We start from the raw sequence: 19,754 nt of genomic DNA on the forward strand, positions 1-19,754 counted from the left end.
CCACGTCGCGATGCATTTAAGAATTAAGACATTTCCACAGCTCTAGTGCTCACCACTGTGCAGGAGACGTGGAGGGAGGGAGGGTAGAGACTAAGTCTAATCTCCCGACCAGATTTTTTTAGTGAATTTGTTTGACAGAGAAGCTGTGTGCAAACAGGAATATAAGTTTTTTTTTTTAAAAAGACGAATTTATATAATCTATAATAAGTGCCAGTTTTGGCTTTATTTGTAAAGTTGAATGAATTCTCACAGACTGCCATATCAGTAAAATTAAATGACAAATCGCTCATAAATATCGCCCCAAAAATAATAAATGATTCACTCATCATCCAATCATGGATAGACAATATATTTGTCCAATCACCCAACCCTAGCTTGTAGTCAGCAGAAGTGTTGTGAACTTAGTGACGGTGACGTTTATGATGATGTTATGACGTGGCTCTAAGGCGGCTTCCGCCCATGGAAAAGCAAACTGGTTCTTAAATGATTTGCAAGTTTAACCAGCTCCAAACCATCACCAGCACTTGGTTTTTAAATCAGTGTTGCAGCTGATTCTGGTTAACAAACATGTATTTTGTGTAAAAACAGAGGGAGTGTGTTCTCTATAGAAAATTATTATGTTTGTGGTGGCTAATTTTAACATTCTGAGATCAGTGGTGCAACATGGCAATGTGCATGCATTTATGTGGGGGTTGAGCTTCTGAAGTATCAGTGAATGGAGAGGTGTATTTGTTTTCAGACATCAATAGTTGTTTCCCATTTTCTCTAACTCTGCTTTTAAAGTAAGGAAACTATTGCAGAGATTGATGGCCTTATCTACTGTTTCATATAGATCAGCACTGCAAGTTCCATCCCCAAGTTTCCTGTACTTTCATATAGTATTTCCCCATAACCTAATTTAGACCCTGGTCCCTGCGGTTGAGTTGCTGTGGTGGAAAAACACACCTTAAATACAACTCTTTTGATCAATGCACCTGGGTCAGCAACCTTTTTATGCCCTAAAGGCACTTTAGACTATGCGCTTGGATAATTAAAATAGAGCCCCTCTCTGTTGTAATGTTTATAGAATAAAATAAACCAAAAAGTAAAGCTGGATGCTCAGTTGTTTGCTAGCCACTTGTTTGCTTAAGGTTCTGTGCTGGGAAGGCAGTTAACACTAGGGCTTAAAAAATAATTTGAAATCAATTCAAAAAGCAATGATCCTGTTAGTCTTGTGTGACCAAATATTTCTTTCTCTTGATGTTTTCTTAGTTTACCTAGATGAAGTTCCTTCTTCTCTACATGACATTAAACTCTGTGCTGAGACAAACTACATTACATTAATTAACAGTTTGAAACCTGTTTAAATCTCTGATTCAACTTTCCTAGGAAGATGGCCTGTAAGACAACTTTCTTACTTAAATGTGATTTCAATTTCTCAGAACCCCTCCCTCCGATGTAGACAGATTTTACGTAGAGGTGTTGAAGGGATTGACCTAATGGTTTACACAATGGCAGAATGGAGAACATTGTAAATTTGACTATCCAGAACTTCCTAAGTTGTATTCACCTTTCTCACACAGACCCATTGTTTAGCCCAGCCCACAATCTATTGTATTTAGTCATGTCTTGATCTCGTAGTATAAAACCTCACTCTAAATGTTTGCCATCAGACAGAATTGTACAGCCTTGTTATGATGTCTGTATCCACTGAGCAGTGAATCAGACTCATCTGATCCAGCAACAGAATTTGGACCGGAATACATTTTTATTCTTCCACACCATCCTTCTCTTCTAATGATATCTGGCCATGCAGGAATCAAAAACGTAGCAAGTGCGGCTCCACTGAATGCACTGCTAAGGCTAAAGGCAGATGTGGTGTGGCATTTCACAGTTAAAAACTATGAAGCGTGTGCAAATAGGAGATGAAATACTTTGAAAATTCCACAAACCAAGACCATCACTTAGATACTCAATCTCCTTTTAAAACAAACCCCACTGGAATACTTTTTTTGTTGAAGTTACAATTCAAATTAGGTATGTCTTATTTACCTGGTGATTTAATTTAAAACGTGAAGTTGTTAATTACACATTGGGTCAAAAAGCCCTTGATGAAGTTATGGATAAAAGCCATTTAATTGTTTACAAAGGGATAACTAGAATTTTAAAATTGTATTGTATTGTGACTAAAATATCCTTAACTGAATTCATATGAATTCTATTTTGGAAATTAAATTGGAACTGGGATCTTGTGAATTGGAATTGAATGGTTTCTGGAAATTAGTGGTGATATCATGCTGACTGAATACTTGGCATACATTTACATATATAATCCAGCTTCCATATATAGTCCAGCTTTAGATGATACTGGAGAAAGTAATTTCTGCACATTCTCAATGAAGGACGTCTTTCTGTGCAGATGACCGACGCTGGTCCATGGGTGTGAGCCGTCTGGATGTAATTTATAGAAGGCTACTCCTCACCAAACTCTTCATTGGGGGATGGGGGAAGCCTGAAGACCTCAAAAGGTATGGCAAACAGACACCACAACAGAATTCTAGCTTGACATATTGGCTGTAATGAACCTTGGGATCATGTATAGAAGAATATATGAGAAATAAGGAATCTGACCCACCTCTTCCAACTCTTTCTGTAGATCTCCAAGTAGTCTTTATCCACTTGGAGATGTAGTTACTCCAGGATGTCCAGGGTCCAGTCAGTGTTGTCCCCCTCGAATAACTGTATTATTTATTTTTTTATGATTCAAATTCTTTGCATCGAAGCTTAATTTAATTCTTATAACTATCACACTGCTCAGTGGTCACTGTGTTTCACACAGTTGACCTGCGGTTAGCAGCCTCACTCTTGTGGTGTGCTTGGAGTTGTTAGTGTCTCACATAAATTATTTTAACTGTGGCGTAGTCCAATTTATCTCTGGACAGTTTCATAATGGTCTGAAATTGTTTTACTCTTCTTATAATAACATGTAAGATCTCAAAATCTGTGTTTATTACTGTTGTGTGTGTGTGTGTGTGAGTGAGTGAGTGAGTGATCATGACTCCGGATCGTTCCAGGTCACTTTAACCCTGTTGTCCTGACTGTGTGCATCAGGTTACGTGTTGTGTGAAGCACAAAATGAGTACATAAAGCTTGAAGTACTCAAAAGGCACTTCTGGCAAGAATGAGTGTTATAATATGGGAAATATATTTAAGTGTATTTACAGATGTCAGTATTCATGATTGAAAATCAACAATGACTATTTATTATATCACCTCAATATTAACAGCTATGTACCACTTCAGATTGTCCAAAACATTTCCTTGTTCTTTCATTCTCATATTTCATACAGACAACATTAGTCCTCAAATATATTACAGGCTATCTACATTTAATTTTAAAATACAATATTATAAAGTTAGGGGGAAAGCAGCATTGAAGTCAGCAAGCATTTTTTTTTTATTCCCTTAAGAGATGTAGGTCTTCGGCTTCTGTGTAATGGCACCACAGCAGATTGGGCACAAACTAAACATCAGTCCTGTACGTGTCCTCATAACTTGTGATTGGTGCTGGTTAGGGTTGCAAAATTCCGGGAATATTCAAAGTTGGAAACTTTCCATGGGAATTAACGGGAATATACGGGAATTAACGGGAATAAACTGGAAATTTTGTGGGTAATTTATACTAACTGTATTTACCTTGTCATATACAGACATAAATATAAACATTTTGTTTTGTCATAAGCTGATTTGAGCCCTGAGGAAACTTTGGGCACTTGACTATATGCTTCTGCATCTTTGTGGCATTCTTAACATAGGTCTTTGCACAGTATTTGCAAATGTACACAGCCTTTCCTTCTACATTGGCTGGGGTGAAATGTCTCCACACATGAGATAGTGCACGTGGCATTGTTCTGTAGAATAAGATGAGAAAAAAGCTTGTAAAAAACACTAATGCAATGCCAGAGATATAAATAGTTAGCTAAACAATTGGAATCGTCTTTAAAAATATTTTACAATTGATGGATAAATTAATAGAAATAGGCTAGATGAACAGATGAACAATCCTCAATCAGCATGCTTATATATTTTCCCCAGTAATATCATCAAAACTTACCTGACTAGTTCTTGGGCTAATGCAGTAGTGTGGCCTCAATAGCCCTGCTGTAGTGTGCAGGATGCTGGGAATTATCTGTGCATGTGATGGAAGAATGCACTGCACATGTGATGGAGAAATGCACTGTGCAGGGTTGAAATTCAACGTGCAGCGTGTGCTACATTCCATACATCTTTAAAACAGAGTTTTGAATGACGTTTTTATTGCTCAGCGTTTAATTTGCGGTAAAAAATTAGAATTAAGAACACAACACATACAGTGACCACACGGAGCAGTTGGCAGCTATGGATCTGCCTCATACTCCGTCCTCCACACGCCCACTTTCAACCATAAATGGTCAATGCAAAGCACGGCATGAATATTAAATGATCCTGCTGACCAATGGGTTTCCACCGTGAGTCATGACAGAGTCATGGCATCAAGCGATGAGAAGAGGAAGCGAAACTTTCTGACACTGACATGAGGTGTTTGTTTGTGAGGCGGAGGTGAGAGATTTTATGGGACAGCAGTGATGTCACTAATAAAGAAAATACACAGATACTCTGCTGCTGCTGCTGTTAACACAATGTGTGAGAGTGCGATAGAAAGAACGGAGCCTGAAATTAAAAAAGATCCAATTCAAAGGTGGACGCGAAAAAAAAAAAAAACACCCTCTCAGAATATGAGGGAACTTGTTGCATTGTCTCTTCGTATTTTAATCATCCAAAACTGCAGGATCATTAAATTCAGAGACAGCTGTGATGTCCTCAATCTATAGAATTTAACAGAATTATTATTATATGCTCGTGTTTGTACTGGGATGGTTCGGTCCCGTCGGTCGATCTGTGTGATACTGGACTCAGTTCAGCACAAAGATCACAGATCACAGATCAATAGAATCTATATCAGCTGATCAGACATCGCTGAACCCTCTATTCTTCCTCATCCTTCCATTCGCGTGCATCCATCACGCAGAATCACGCACCAGTGTCACGGCTGTATTTATTTATTTAGAGCATCGGACCGATTAACTCACATCAGTGGATCCTAACGTCCACTCTGGGATATTATTTGGAAAGCTTCTTCATTTCTTGTAAGTGATCTCCAGGTCGCTCTGTGCGCCTGATGGCACAGTCACGTTCACTGCAGCAATTTGATGATACATGCACAGTGTTAGAAAATATTATTAAAACCTATTAATGACTCGGCTCCGTAACCGTTTAATGGAATCTGAACGTAATTTGCTGTAAGTTGTTTTATATATTTTTCAATTAAAAGGTTTGGGTGGAACACATACGTCGCGCGAGCAAAACTAAGCTGTTGGTTTTAATGTAAATGATGAAGTGGATCAATAATCCGCTTCAGTTCCCCACCTCACGTCTGCACCACCACTTTCCTGTCTCCAAAATGTTCGTACGCATGGTTTAGAGTTTGCGTGGAAATACACAAAATTTCCCGTCAAGTTTGTTTTTATAAATCCCAACGTTTGCGTGAGAAGTGGCGTACGTATGTTTCAGGCCCTGTTTTGTGCGTACGCAACAGTTATAAATGAGACCCCTGGTATGTTTGCCAGTCCGTGGCCTCGAACCAGGGACCTTCCAGTCTGATGTCCCTCTTTTCTAACCACTAGTCCACAGCCGCTCCGAAATGAATTGATTCTGATTCACAAACATACGTATTGTGGTGAGAACAAAATCGTCTAGGTGTGCACGTGTCATAAATCTGGCGGCGATTTTGCGCACGCACTTATTTCCTGCGAAGAGTAAGAACATTTCTGTGCACATCGATGAGGCGTATACCTCACCTGAAAAAGCTGCCGCCTCATCGAGGCTATACCCCACCTGTAATGGCCCGGATTCGATTCCGACCCGTAGCCCTGTGCTGCATGTCTTCCTCCACTCTCTGTCTGCCCCCTTCACAGCTTGCTCTCTGTTTTCTCCAAAAATAAAAAGGTCAAAAGAATACATACATTTTTTTGTTTTTCTTTTTTTTGCTCATCTAAATCACAACATTCCATCCTGTTTACTGAGCTTGTAACATACTGTATACCCTGGGCCAAATATTCAATATTTATTCAAGAGCAATTTTTGTTAACAAGGCCAGTTTTATTTGTTTTGGTTGTGTGTGGTTTATTTTTTATTTTATTTTGGATATTTATAATTCTAATTCAAATATCAGACTGAATCTTCTTTAGAATTAAGTTCATTATTCTTTAAAAGGGTGTACTTACATGATTAGGCTATAATATTCTAATTATATAAGTTGTTTAAAGTGGAAATGAAACACTTAATGTATTTAGCATACTTTAAAGAGGGATTTCCGCTATAAGAATCCGTATAGCTTTTGAAACTGACCTTGAAGCTGAATTGAAAAAATCAGCATTCTAAAATGCCTATTTCAAACAAGAATATCGCTATATTCTGCTAGCACCGGATGTGATTGGTTGTCCTGCATTAGCGAACTGCTGACAGCATGAATAATCGCACTAATTGAAAACATGGAGCTCCTAACTAAAAATCGACTCAAGGGGGGTCATTTTTGTATTGCCCCTGGATGCAGGAAAGAGTCTTACAATGTAAAAAAACAAGGGAAGATCGTCCACTTCCATGTTTTACCACTCAAGCGACAAGTGGTTCTTCATCGTTGGTTAGCAGCAACGAAACGGCAGAATCCTCCCGTTAGCCGCAATGCTGGGGTGTGTAGTGAGCACTTCATACAAGAAGACTATGTGGAGGAGAGGGTTTTTGAGGCAGATGTACTGGTGGTTCATCGGACCAACAAGCTGAAGTCCGAGGCTGCTCCCTCTGTGTTTGACTTTTTGTCTTATATGGTCGGGTGTACAGACCGTCCAACGCATTGTGCTATCGAAGACGTAGCTTCATGCCGTAGAGAAAAAGCACAGCATCGCACATGCCTGGCAGAGCAGAGACAGGTACTTACCTACAGTAAACAAGCGTTCTAATTGGCCATGTAGCTTTAGACTCTACCTGTCTGCTTGAAGGTGCACTACACTCCTATCTTCCATTCCAGTGTACAGTTTACCATCAGTAACACATGCAAAAAAATTTAATTCAGACATTGCCCTGTCCATGATTTATAGTAAAAGTCACTGCATTCAAAACCTCACTTAATACAAAGTAGAAAGATTTTGGAATCAAAATTATACTTAAAGTACAGGAAAAGTACTTATTTTGCAGAAAGAAAACTTTCAGAATCATATATATTACAAGAATATAATTACTGAAGCATTAACAATAATTTTGTGTTGCAGGAGCCAATATCAATTACTTTATGTACTACTGTGTAGCTTAACCTGCAATATATAAATTCATTAGTAAACATATGTTGATCATCTGAATATAAAATTAGGTATTAATAGCAATTACCCAATATCAAATAAATTTATTACATGGCATAAACCACACACAGGAATAAACAGAACCAAAGCCTGTCAGAGTGATGATACATAAATACACAAATTAAAACATCACATATTAAGTGCAAAAGGCATTCACAAGAATAACCACAACTCTTAGTTATTTAAAAAAAATAAAAATATTCCAAGAAGTCCGTGAGATAAGAATAACTGTTTGTCTCACAAACATGTGTATATAATACAGCCTCCACTTTTCAAAATACTCCAGCATGCTTTATGGCCAAAGACATGTCCAATAGGAATGGAGAGAGGAAGAATGGAGGATGAATACCTGACTTGACCATGTGCTCGGTTTCTCTGTTTTCATAGGTCAGACAAACATGCATATATCTGTTGGGCAGCAGCAGCAGCAGCAGCAGTTGTATGACGGAGAGGGACATTTATGTTGAGGAGCAGCAAGAGCTGGAAAATATAGAGAGGGTCAGTGTGAGTACTGAAATAGATGTCAACAGGAAAGGACTGTAACTAATACACAATACAGGAATACAGGCACAATGACAGACAACATATTGTTTAAACAAGTCCTTTATCATGATCATGCTTATGGCAGACCAGTTGAGGAATTCACACCATCACAAGAACTAGATGCATGTTTGCGTGCTGAAGAATGGGAGGGGTCCGAGGGGGCCAGTTCAATGGAGGAGGGCTGAAATGCTGCGTATGATGATGAAATCAAAATGAGTAACATTGAAAGCATCAGTGATGAGGCAAATCTCTCTCAGGACAGAAAAAGCATTGTGTCCATTCAGGAACTGTTAAAGCTTTTCTGTGTTTCCCACTGGGAGGGTTGTGGCAAATATCTAGTCCAGCCACCAAGCCTGAGGAAAAGTGGATTTGGACTACAGATTAAGACAGAATGCATTGATGGCCATGATTACACTTGGAACTCTCAGCCTTTGGTCAGAGGTATGATGGAGTACAATGTTTTGATTCCTGTAGCTAGTTTCGCCACTGGCAACGAGTGCAGTCCATTTTTGGAGATCTGTGACACCATCAGTATGGAAACTCTGTCTAAGAGAGAATGGTTTAACATTCTGAGGGCTTATGTCATCCCTGAGGTTAACGAGGTGTGGACCACACACAATGAAGCTGTGCTAGCTGCAGTGAATGATGAACCACTGGTTGTGTGTGGAGATTGCAGATATGACAGTCCTGGCCACAATGCAACATTTGGAACTTACTCTCTTCTGGATATCAAGTCAAACTTGGTTGTAGCGCATGAGACTGTCAAAGTCACAGAAGTGAAGAACAGCTACTGGCTGGAGGTTGAAGGTATGGAGAGATGTCTCGAAGCTTGCAGAGTATGATGTGTCAATATCTGGGATAACCACTGACTGCCACCCCTCTGTGCAGAAAGTCCTGAGACAAAAACACACAAAAAAGCATGAATATGACGTATGGCACATTGTCAAGTCTGTGAAGAAGAGGCTACTAAAAAGCCACAATGAGGAGCTGTATGAATAGATGAGGATGATAACAAACCATCTTTGGTATTGTGTGAGCACCTGTGGAGGAAGCGTGGCCAGGCTTAAGGAGGAGTGGACCTCCATCCTTCATCACATCACCAATGTACACAACTGGACATGTGGTGAGACAATGACGAGGTGTGAGCATTCTCCATACACCCCTGAAGAAGAGAGCATGGGGCCCTGGCTCCGGCCAGCTTCCACTTCCTTTGAACACCTCCAAAAAACAGTTCTTGACAAGCTGCTTTTACAAAAACTGGAAAAAACTACAGCAGGCATTCATACAGAGCATCTTGAGAGTCTTCACTCACTCTACACAAAATACGCCACCAAAAGGAAGAAGTTCCTGAGGGAGAGTTTTGATGCTCGCCTATGTGCGAATTCCCACATCTTGTGCCGTGACTGGTCCTTTGTTGGCAGAGCAGCTCCTCTCACAGCAGCGTTTGAGCGCCAGGCAGCGGCCAATCAAACAAGTGAGGAATCAGAAATTATCAAATTTAACACTGCTTACAATATAGCAAAATAGGAGTTGCCCTTCACTAAATTCGAATAATTGATAATCCTCATGAAAAACAATGCCAACGACACTGCCTGCGCACAGTTCATCAGAGTGATCGCTGACTCATAAAAAAAAAAGACGTCTCCCAAGATCGCGGATTGCATGTACATTTAATTTATGCTTGATGGAAACACAGACATTTCCACGAAAGAGAAATCGTCTACTGCCACATCCTTTTGTTTGCGTTATATTTGTTTGGTTTATCTATTTATTTGAGTTTTTCAATCTCTTAAAAAACAGCACTTTAAGTTTGTTAATTGCTCTGTGATTAATATAGAAAAACGTCTATGCCTTTACTCCAGTTTACAATAAATTACATAATTAGATATGGATTTACCTATGTCTATGGGAAGCGACGCTGAAAACGAAAAAGTTAGTCTGGAACCTTGCTCGGACTGATTCCCTGTTGCCGACCATGCTTGTTCCTTACTTACCTGCCTTGCCTGAATCCCGGAAAGCACCTCAGCCTTCTTACCATGAGATCCGCTTTAGCGTTTCTGGTTCCTGTCTGCCTGTGGCTGTTTGGCGTCTTCTCCTGTCGACGCTTCACAGTGAGTGTATCTTCCCCTCGAACCCGCATTTGATGAAGATCACCTTCAAGCCTGTGTGAGTTTCCCTGCTCATCTGCCTGCTATCACCTGTGGTGGGAATTTCTACACAGAGCTGTGTTCCTGCTCTGTTTAACTCACCTGATCCCAGTCCTGACTCATTCAGCCTGAGTCCTCTGTTCGATTCTAAACCTCTGGTGATTACTGATATTGAACTGAACTTTCTGGTCAACTGCATTGTGCTGCATCTGGGTTCTACACACAGCCGTTACACATCAGTTTAGAAGAAATGTTTTGGATAAAAGTCTTCTGGAAAAGTGGTCAAATTTTCCTGATTGTTCCTGTAGGTATATGTTCTGTAATTGAGTTTGAATATTACTTGCACATTTACCTGAAGGTTGTGTCTAACTGTGTCTAAAAGTTGCAACATTTTTTTATTTTTGTCCATCAAGCTACATTTAACAATATATATAGGACTTTTCTAGTCTTGATGAGCACTCAAAGCGCATTACAGTACAGTACTTTACAGTTTGCCATTCACCCATTCACACACACATTCATACAGTGCATCTATGGGCAGACCTTTTTTTCTATGAGGGGCCATTCTGGGTTCAGCATCTTGCCCATCGACACATTAGACTGGGATTATCATATCAGACATTCATGGTTGTCCTGGATGCTGATCTCTGTCATGGCAACAACATAGAATTACTTCCTCTTTTGCCGTTTCTCTACAAAGTTAAAAGCACAAAGCTCGTTTTGTTGCTGCAATGCCTTATACCTAGCTGAATTACAGAGCTTTTATGTAGAAGATTGTGTGGATTACTTAACAAACCTCTGAAATAGCATGAGAGCATGCCGTTTATAAAATTCCAGAAGTCTTGCATATTCATCTTATCAGCGTCACTCACCAGTTGTTAATAATTATTATAATAATGATAATAATTATAATGACAATAACTTTTTTTACATTCATATTAATTAAATATAGATAATCAAAGCTTTTTTCAAACAAGTAATATGTTGCGGTAATGAGAATACATTTTGTTGTGAAAAAGGGTTGCTCTGACTCTCAAAAACCCTGATTCAGCTCTTGCCCCCCCTTGCTAGAAAGCCCAGTCTGCTCTGATTGGCCAGCAGGTCTAGTCTCTTGTGATTGTTCACCTGCTTCCAGTGGTATCGGAAGTGTCACGGCCATTGAGTATGTCGAACTGCTGAAGCCGCCAAAGCTAGAGATTTTTTTAACCGTACAGTTTGACACAGAGTCAGACAGCGACAGAGGGGCCGGTAGTCCCGAAATACAACCATGACTGGAGCAGGATGTTTCAGAGTGGTAAGTAACATTGTATAAAGAATACTCACAGAGGTGGAAAATATCTGCTGCAAAGAAATACGAAAGGTAATGCTAGCTAACAATTAGTACAAAGTGTTACTAAATTAGAATGTTAACTACTTGGTACCATCATTAACACACACCTAACATTAACTGCCATACAGTAAACCACCAAACTGATTTATTGAATCACACCAACGTTGGAAAACACTAGGAAAGTTATCCTGATGTTTTTTTAGTATTTGAAGTATTTAGGATCAGTATTTGCCATATGCATTGATGTTGACCCTGAGTTTATTTACATTTACAAATTATACAAAAGAAGAGCATGTTTTTCATTTTTCACATGGGTATCCACTTGTACATTATCATACATATAAAATATAGCACATAGCCTTTTATACTTGTATTCATTTCGTATACCATACCTGCCTATATACTTAAGACTGTCTAAAATGCATGTATTATGTATATGTTATTTCAATATTGCTTGATACTAATGCAGTCTTCATGCAATCATCCTGGGCTTATGCACTTTATTCAAGTACATTTCTTGTCGAACAATATTTACGTAGTGAAAGTTGTATATAATGTAGATATTCTCTATATTTATTCTATCCCCTCTTTTATTCTCTTGTCTACCTCAGTCTTACTATCTGCGATGAGATACAACTGTATAAAATATAAACAGCAATGATTTCATTGTACCACAGAATGAGTTGAAGAAATGAGAAACAATTATTTCCCTCAAAATATAACTTTTTAATGTAAGACAATACAGACATATATAAAAAAATATATTAGAAGTCACATTTTTATTTGCAACTCCAATAACACAACACAAGAACACATGTTAACAAGTTAATTATGTCAGTAGATGTACTATCTGCTAATCAGTAACTTGGTTATAAGATGATACAGTAACTAGTAACTAACTTATAAGATTACTCAGTATATGACCTGCACAACATTCCCATGAATGGGAAAACTACATTCTTTGGTGCGATGTGTAGAATCAGCCAATCATCACAATACAAATGATATGTGAAGAGATATGAGTTATATTAGGGACTTTTATTTATCTTTAATCCTCTTTTGAACTTTGGAAAAAAGAGATGTTAGTTGCTCTAACCTTATATTATTGTCAAAAGCTTTTCATAGTGTGAGCTGTTTTTATGATAGTGTCACATGCATTATTTGGTATAGTGCACAGATTAGTTAACCGAACTTCTAGCCATTTTAACGATGTACAGCCTGGTGATATTGACAAAACTGTATTTCATATGTTACCTCGTCTGTGTGTGATGTAAACCCGGTAGCCGCAACCAGGCAGTAGCAAGCAGAGTAGCAGAGGCCTACTTGAAATGCGACTGTATACTGTAGGTAATGTACTTTACAATCATAAATCCACCTCCACATTTTACCACTGCTAATATATTTTAAGATCGATTTCCATTTATTCACACAGGTTCATGGTGAAGTGGCCATACAGCTGATTAAAGTTAGCGCAAACACTTCACAATAACATTAGCAAGCAAGCTAAAACCAACAACTCTTTTGCTCTTTGTATTCTCCAACTTGATTGTTTCAAGCCTAACAAATCCACAGCTAACAAAACATACTCACAGGTTGTGATCCAGACTCTCCTGTACCTCCAAATATGTCAACATTGGCCCAAGTTGGAACTGCACCATCGATTTGATCACATCCTGTGGAGGTGCCCATGTGCACATCTTTACTTAGCGAGCATGGCCTCTGAAAACAAATTCCTGCTGGTAGCTCTGTCGAGTTTATTTTCTCCACAGTGCAAATGCACTTGGTAGATTCATGTTTATCGTATTATAGAATCTGAGCTCAGCTCAAGAGTAGTCGGTTATATACACTGAATAGTTTAAGGACAGAGTTTAGGTTTGAGGTATAATGGTAAGACATGTACACCATAACCCCCAGGATCTCAGCTGCATTAGAGGGTATGGTTTATATGGTGTAGATGTGTCTGTCCTGTGTGGGAAATGAGCACATACATAGCATCTAGAGTTTGTCATCTGCCTAGTGGATGTTAAGAGTGCTCGATTCCACTAATTTGTTTCTGGTCCTACATGACTATGGTTCTGTACCAAGTCTCTTTTAGTCATGTTTAGTCGTGTTGCAGTCAGTTGTTCTTTAAAAGTGCAACAGGTTCTTTAAAAATTATATGGGTGAGACCGATGCCAAGAAATTTCTCTGACCAGAGCGAATTTTTGGGGTGGCAGAACCAGTAGTTATTGTTCATCAATCAATCAATAAAATGTTATTTATAAAGCCCATGTTCACAAATCATAATTTGTCTCAGAGGGCTTTAACAAGGTGTGACATCCTCTGCCCTCAACAAGAGTAAAAGAACGTAAAAACCTCAGAGAGAGCCATATCTGTGACAAACAAACACATAGCATGTATCAATTTCAATATTCACATTACAAGATTTTCATAAGTTGTGTAATTGTATTTATTTTAGCGATTTAGTATTTACTTTTCATATTCAGAAGTCAATCAGACACTTAACAGATAACAGAAAGTCCACTCTGGGTGGGACGGGGAAAAGGCCCACTCTGAGTTTGGCCTCCAGGGTTGCTCTGTGTGTTTCGGGCCTTGGTCTTGGTTGTGGCCACATTGGAGAGTCCTCATTCACACAGGTATGTAATTGTGAATGGAAGACGTAATATCACAGCTCTTAATGCTAGGCATGGGTACTCCTTTGAAACAGTGATCCAGAAAGAGCCCAGGTCCAGTTTGTCCCACTGCAACCTTAGGCTGCTGTCTGCTGCAACAGGGGCTGGGATTCCAAATGTGCGGGCAAGGCAATGTCATTTGCAGCGGGGTCCACAGAAAATGGGTCCAAATTTTCTTCTCTGGGATCCTCAGGGAAGTATTCCTCAAATTTCTCTGTCAGCTGTGAGAGGTGCTGAGAGACTGTACCGATTATGTTCACATGTGGGGAGTTATCCAATGTTTCACTCACAAGTGGAAACACACGTCCATCCTCTTCTCCTGGCCCTCTTTGTCCACAGCGCAAGTTTTCGTCTGAAAACGTTGACTTTGTCAGCAACCAAAAAGATGTCTTCCTTGGAGTGAGAGGTTCAGCTGGTTCAGGTGGGAAAAGATGTCACAGAGGTAGGCAAGTTTAGCCTGGAACCTCAGATCTGTATAGTAGTGTGCAAGTAGGGATGTTTTCTCTGTGAGAAAAGAGAAAACTTCATTCCTCAGTTCAAACAGGCAACTGAGAACCAGTCCTCTTGAGAGCCATCTCACCTCACTGTGATACAGCAGCTGTACATGATCTGCCTCAATGTGCTCACACAGCTGAGAAAAACATCTGGAGTTCACAGCATTCTTTTTAATGAAGTTGATGGTTTTCCAGACCACATCCATCACTTCATGGAACTCTGGTGACATCAGCAGGTAGCACCAATTCCTCCGCTATCGTGATGGCTTTCTTAGTCTGTGCCACACATCTCGTGACCAAGTAGCTGGCTTTCAATGCACATTTTGAGTTTGAAGTCAAAGAGACGATAGACCTTTTCTGTGTTTGTAGTCCATTTTCTTTTCTTTTGAATTAGTCGACTGGCTTCCCAGCAAGAGTTGGGTGTCTTGTCTCAAGATGACGCTTTAGTTTGGAAGGCTTCAGCGCCTCATTTGAAAGCGTCAAGCCGCATTCCACACACTGGGCTCTGGGCCCAATGGATGAGAAAGTCTGGTGTAGATGATGACTCATTAAGCATTTGCTGTGATATTCCTATTATGCAGCTGCATCTGCTCTCACATTACCTAGAGATATTGGATATGAGTTGTTAGTGTGTGCTTCACATTTGCATACAGCAATCTCTTTGGGTAGGAGAATAGCTTCAAGCAAAGCAGAAACAAGCGTATGATGTGCTATAGGTTTTCCTGTAGATGTTAAAAACATCTGTTTTTCAAACGCATATCTGCTGTTAACAGATTTGTCTTTAAACAATTTGCAAGCTTCAGTTAATGCTACTAACTCAGCAGCTTGTGCAGAGTGTGGTGGGAATTTGCATTTAATCATCTGGTTAATTGAAAAATTACACTGAATGATTTAATCAACGCTCAATCGAGTTTCAAGGCATTTAATAGTGGTCGAGAAGCAAAATTACACAGAGTATATTGAACACCAACAAAGTTACAGTGTTTCTATTTGGCCAATAAGGGACAGAGTTCTTAAAGCCACGGCAGGCTCAAGAGTCTGACAAATGTCTCATATGATGAGATGGCTTTTATACACAAAGTTGGGAACACCCAGCTGTTCTCAGTCACATTGCTATCGATCCGTGAGAATGCATCCTTCACTCTGCCAGATGGTGAAAAGGGTTGAGTTACCTCTCTTTCCTAAGTGTACAGCCACTGCGTATTTGATCAGTTCACCGGTTCATAGTACACAAACATTTCTTGATGTAACACTTAAGCAAACATTCCTAGTAGAGCATAATGCTGATTCAGGCTATTTTAACTAAACTCACTGAGCATATTCAGGTCAAACAGTTAGATCTAAAAATGTCCATTACACAGAGAATGTACATGATAATGGTTCTTCTTTCAAAGTGTCATGTGAAGTTACCACAGCAAAACCTGCTGGGTTTTTCCCTGTCTCTGGGTTATGAGATGCTGATCCATTCAGAAACAACTCAATTTCTGGATTCAATAAAGGTGTTTCTTGTAAATCTGTTCTTGGCGAACAAACACAAACATTAGTTACTGCTGCAATACAGTTATGCTCCTCCCTGTCTCCTGGAAGAGGAAGTATATTAACAGGATTAAGCACATTGCATCTCTTCATGGTTATGTTAGACATTGACATCAAAACAGAAAAGGACTATTTTTAAATGCACAAAAACAGACAAATAAATTGATAACAGGATTGTAAGCATGCAGGAGTGCAAGACCTAGTTAAAGGCTAAAGCAGAGATGTTTTAAGTTTTCTTTATAAGACATTCACTGAGCTGGCTTCGCTGATTGTAAAGAAATACTGTGTGAAATTTTGGCTAGTGTAAAGCTAACATTTGAGGCACTTGTGTTCAGTAGAAAATAACTTTATTACAGAAAATAAACAGTGACAGAGCAACTTGCAACAGTCACACCTTATGGTGTGTAGAAAAGCATTGCACTGGAAAAATTGACGTGACATGTCTGTGAGGTCCTGATTTTCAGTCAGTGAATTTTGTGTGATAACTGCTGCTGGGCCATCTTAGGAGAAAGTTAAGGGTTGTAATTCCCTCGTGTGTAGTCCTTCCCATACACGAGGACTTCCCTGATGATGACGGCAGTTATGTTGGCTTCAGACTGCTCCTCGACTGAAACGACTGACATAGCCAGCAATGACCTCTTCTTTTGGTAGTCCCTCTTACTGAGAGAACAGTACCTCCTCGAAGTATGGTGCAGAGTCTTTAAAGACTTGGTCAAACAGGACCTCCATCAGTTCTTGGATGTAACCTGAAAAACATTTGTACATTGATGTTTGTAAAATATTTTATTTACTTTGTGATAAAAATATTTTGTTGTAATCAAAGCATTTTGTGTCTTACCGTATGTTGGCCCGGTTTTCACTGGATTTGCTGTGCGGTAGGGATGAGCGAGTACACCATTATCAGTATCTGTATCTGTTCAAGTGGGGGCGGGGCCTAAAGGTAGGTTGGTATTTTAAGCCTGAAATGGATATGGGTTGATCAGAAGTTGCTATATTTATTGTTTATTAGAAAACTGCCTTCATTTCTGCAAAAAAGAAAGGGTGATTACTCAATACATACATACAATCATAACACTTAACAGAGATTAGTAATATTTACATAATTTCAATTAGACATGAAATACACTTTCAATCTAAAACCTAAAATTTCCTGTGTAGTCACTGAAGAAGCCTTATTTGAGAATGCCCCAGGCCATAATGGTTGTGGCACCCCCTATAATGTGCTATCAGTAGTGGGTGCTCAGTTTACACATAGCTATGCACAGGTAAACCCAACACTGCACTGTTGTTATGGCCTATAGGGCTTGAGATTTGATGTCACAACCCACTGCATGTGAGGTTAATGCTAGGGATGCACAATATGGATTTTTCCGGCCGATACCAATAACCGATAATTACATGCTTCACATGGCCGATACCGATAATATTTTCACGTTACTTAAAAAGAAGTTCATAGCCTATAGTTTATGCACACCTGAGGGTAAAATTGCAAAATATAGTAAGAAAATAGGGATGAATTCATATTCCATTGTTAACACAACAAAAACAGTTCGACTCAGTTCTGAGTGTACATTTTGAAGTACATCAGAAAACTTCAAACAACTTTAAGTGGAGGTGGGAAATTTCCCCTTCAAAAGAATTTAAATTATATATTTTGACATCTCAAATAAGACATGTCAATGTATTAAAATAGTAATTGAGATAAAATACTGAGCTGCAAAGCTAGCCGACAGCAGCTTTAAGTTGACGAGTTTGTAAGTTTATGTTTTCACCTGGTTAATTTAATAAAGATGATGAAAAGCACCAGTACCGTCTCTGGCTGTGTGTGGGAGACCCAGGTGGCATGGTCTATTGCCACAGTGGCGACCAATGTGGGGCACCACGCAGCCAGAAGGGGACTGGCAAGCTGAGATGGCACTAGTACGGTTGGCGTAGGACTTTGCAGCCTCGTACCGGGAGCAGGAAGCGGAGATCAGAAGGTGGCTGGAGGCTGTACAGAGGCAGGCGGAGTGGAAGACGGCGTTAATGGAGTTCCTGCCCGCCCGGTCGGGGCCCGCTACTGCTTCTGCCTGCCGCACCAAGCTGAAGCTGGCGGCGAGCATGGCTCCGATTCCGCGTCCCCTCGCGGCACTGCTGCACTGAAACTCGGTATGAATGACCGCGGCCTGCCTTGTCTGATCTGACCCGGTCTGTGAGGAACAACAACGTGATTGTACATAACTATGTGTTATGTACAATCACGTTGGCCAAACTGATCACTATAAGTGGTTTACTCCGTATTTAGTATTCTACAAAACTAAAGCAAATATTCCAAAAGTTCTGTACACCAAAGTATTTTATACATCTTTCAACAACTTATTCAAAGTAGAAGGTCGGGGGACACATGAGACATGGAGCTTCTCTTCCCAGCTTCTCCTTCCTCTTCTCCCTCCTTATCACATCAAAGAAATTAATATCTCATCAATACATGTTACTGACTTGACTTCTTCCCCGGAGTCCCTTTGCCTTATCGTCTGCGGATCCAGGGCCGCGGCTGCTGCCACATCGTGGAATTTGAAGGTGTATTTTGAATCAGACATCGTGATCGTAATGTCAGATCCTGTATCATCCTGGCAGATCATGATAATAATGACGGATCCTGTATCGTGCTGGCTGACCTTGATAATATTGGCAGATCCTGTATCGTGTTGGCATTTGACAGTATCCTTCAACTATTCAGCACCAAGTTATCAGTAAAAATAAGAAAAACTCGATTGTCTTCCTCTATAGTCTCAAGCTGTGCATCTGTCGTTTTTGCTAAAAGGAGACCTAGTCTTTTAGATTTGGATTCGACAGATTTCATTCTGCAAGTCAGATCATTTCAAATCATGTTAGGAAACAAACAAGACCAGCAAAGACTAAAGCAGAAACATAGGCATGCTCACATACACACACTCAAATAGAAAAGACGGCATACATGTAAAATGTGGCAACAAATACCTATTTTTACCTATAGTTTTGCAGCATTGTGTCATAAGGAAATGTTTACTAAAATTTCAAAGGAAACCATACCTGATCTGTTGGCTCTGTAGAATTAGACTTATTTAAGATTAATAAGAGATCTCTTGTTTTGATCATAAATTACATCTCATCCTTGGCCCCAGTGATGTTCAGGTTGCCACAAGGTTCTATTCTTGGTTTTAAGCAAGCCATGGCGTGGCGGCGAATTTCGATTATTTGCCAGAAAACCATAAGTGCTTATAACGTATATGCATATTGTCCAATCTGCCTTAAACCACATATTTACATTAAAGGTCCCACCCTGAACAGCTCCATATGATAATATTCAATAATAGGCATAGCACCCCCTAGCTGTAACAGGAAATGTCATGTTTTACATTTAAGCATTCTGCAGCTAGCCCATTCACCCGATTCATGTAGGGATGCACCGATATGGAAATTCTTGGCCGATACCGATACCGATATTTAAAACAACAATCTAGCTGATAGCCGATACCGATACCGATATTTGTTTATTACTTGAATAATATGAAAAACAGAAAAAGTGACAAGTGTAACTTTAGATGCCATGTTGAAATCCTTGGTGGTATTACCCCCTCTTG

At 39.6% G+C, this 19,754-nt stretch overlaps 1 protein-coding gene across 2 annotated transcripts in view; it reads left to right on the forward strand.

Annotated features, from left to right (window-relative positions):
• abhd18 (abhydrolase domain containing 18) overlaps positions 1-19,754 on the forward strand; it is a 74,515-nt gene that overhangs the window by 13,129 nt on the left and 41,632 nt on the right. For both annotated transcript variants that reach the window (XM_034598798.1, XM_034598799.1), the window contains exon 2: positions 2,399-2,507. In XM_034598798.1, the coding sequence (XP_034454689.1) occupies positions 2,416-2,507 (92 nt within the window). In that variant the 5' untranslated portion in view covers positions 2,399-2,415. The remainder of the gene's footprint in view (positions 1-2,398; positions 2,508-19,754) is intronic.

Source organism: Hippoglossus hippoglossus, chromosome 10 (assembly GCF_009819705.1).
Source record: "Hippoglossus hippoglossus isolate fHipHip1 chromosome 10, fHipHip1.pri, whole genome shotgun sequence".
Lineage (NCBI taxonomy): Eukaryota > Metazoa > Chordata > Actinopteri > Pleuronectiformes > Pleuronectidae > Hippoglossus > Hippoglossus hippoglossus.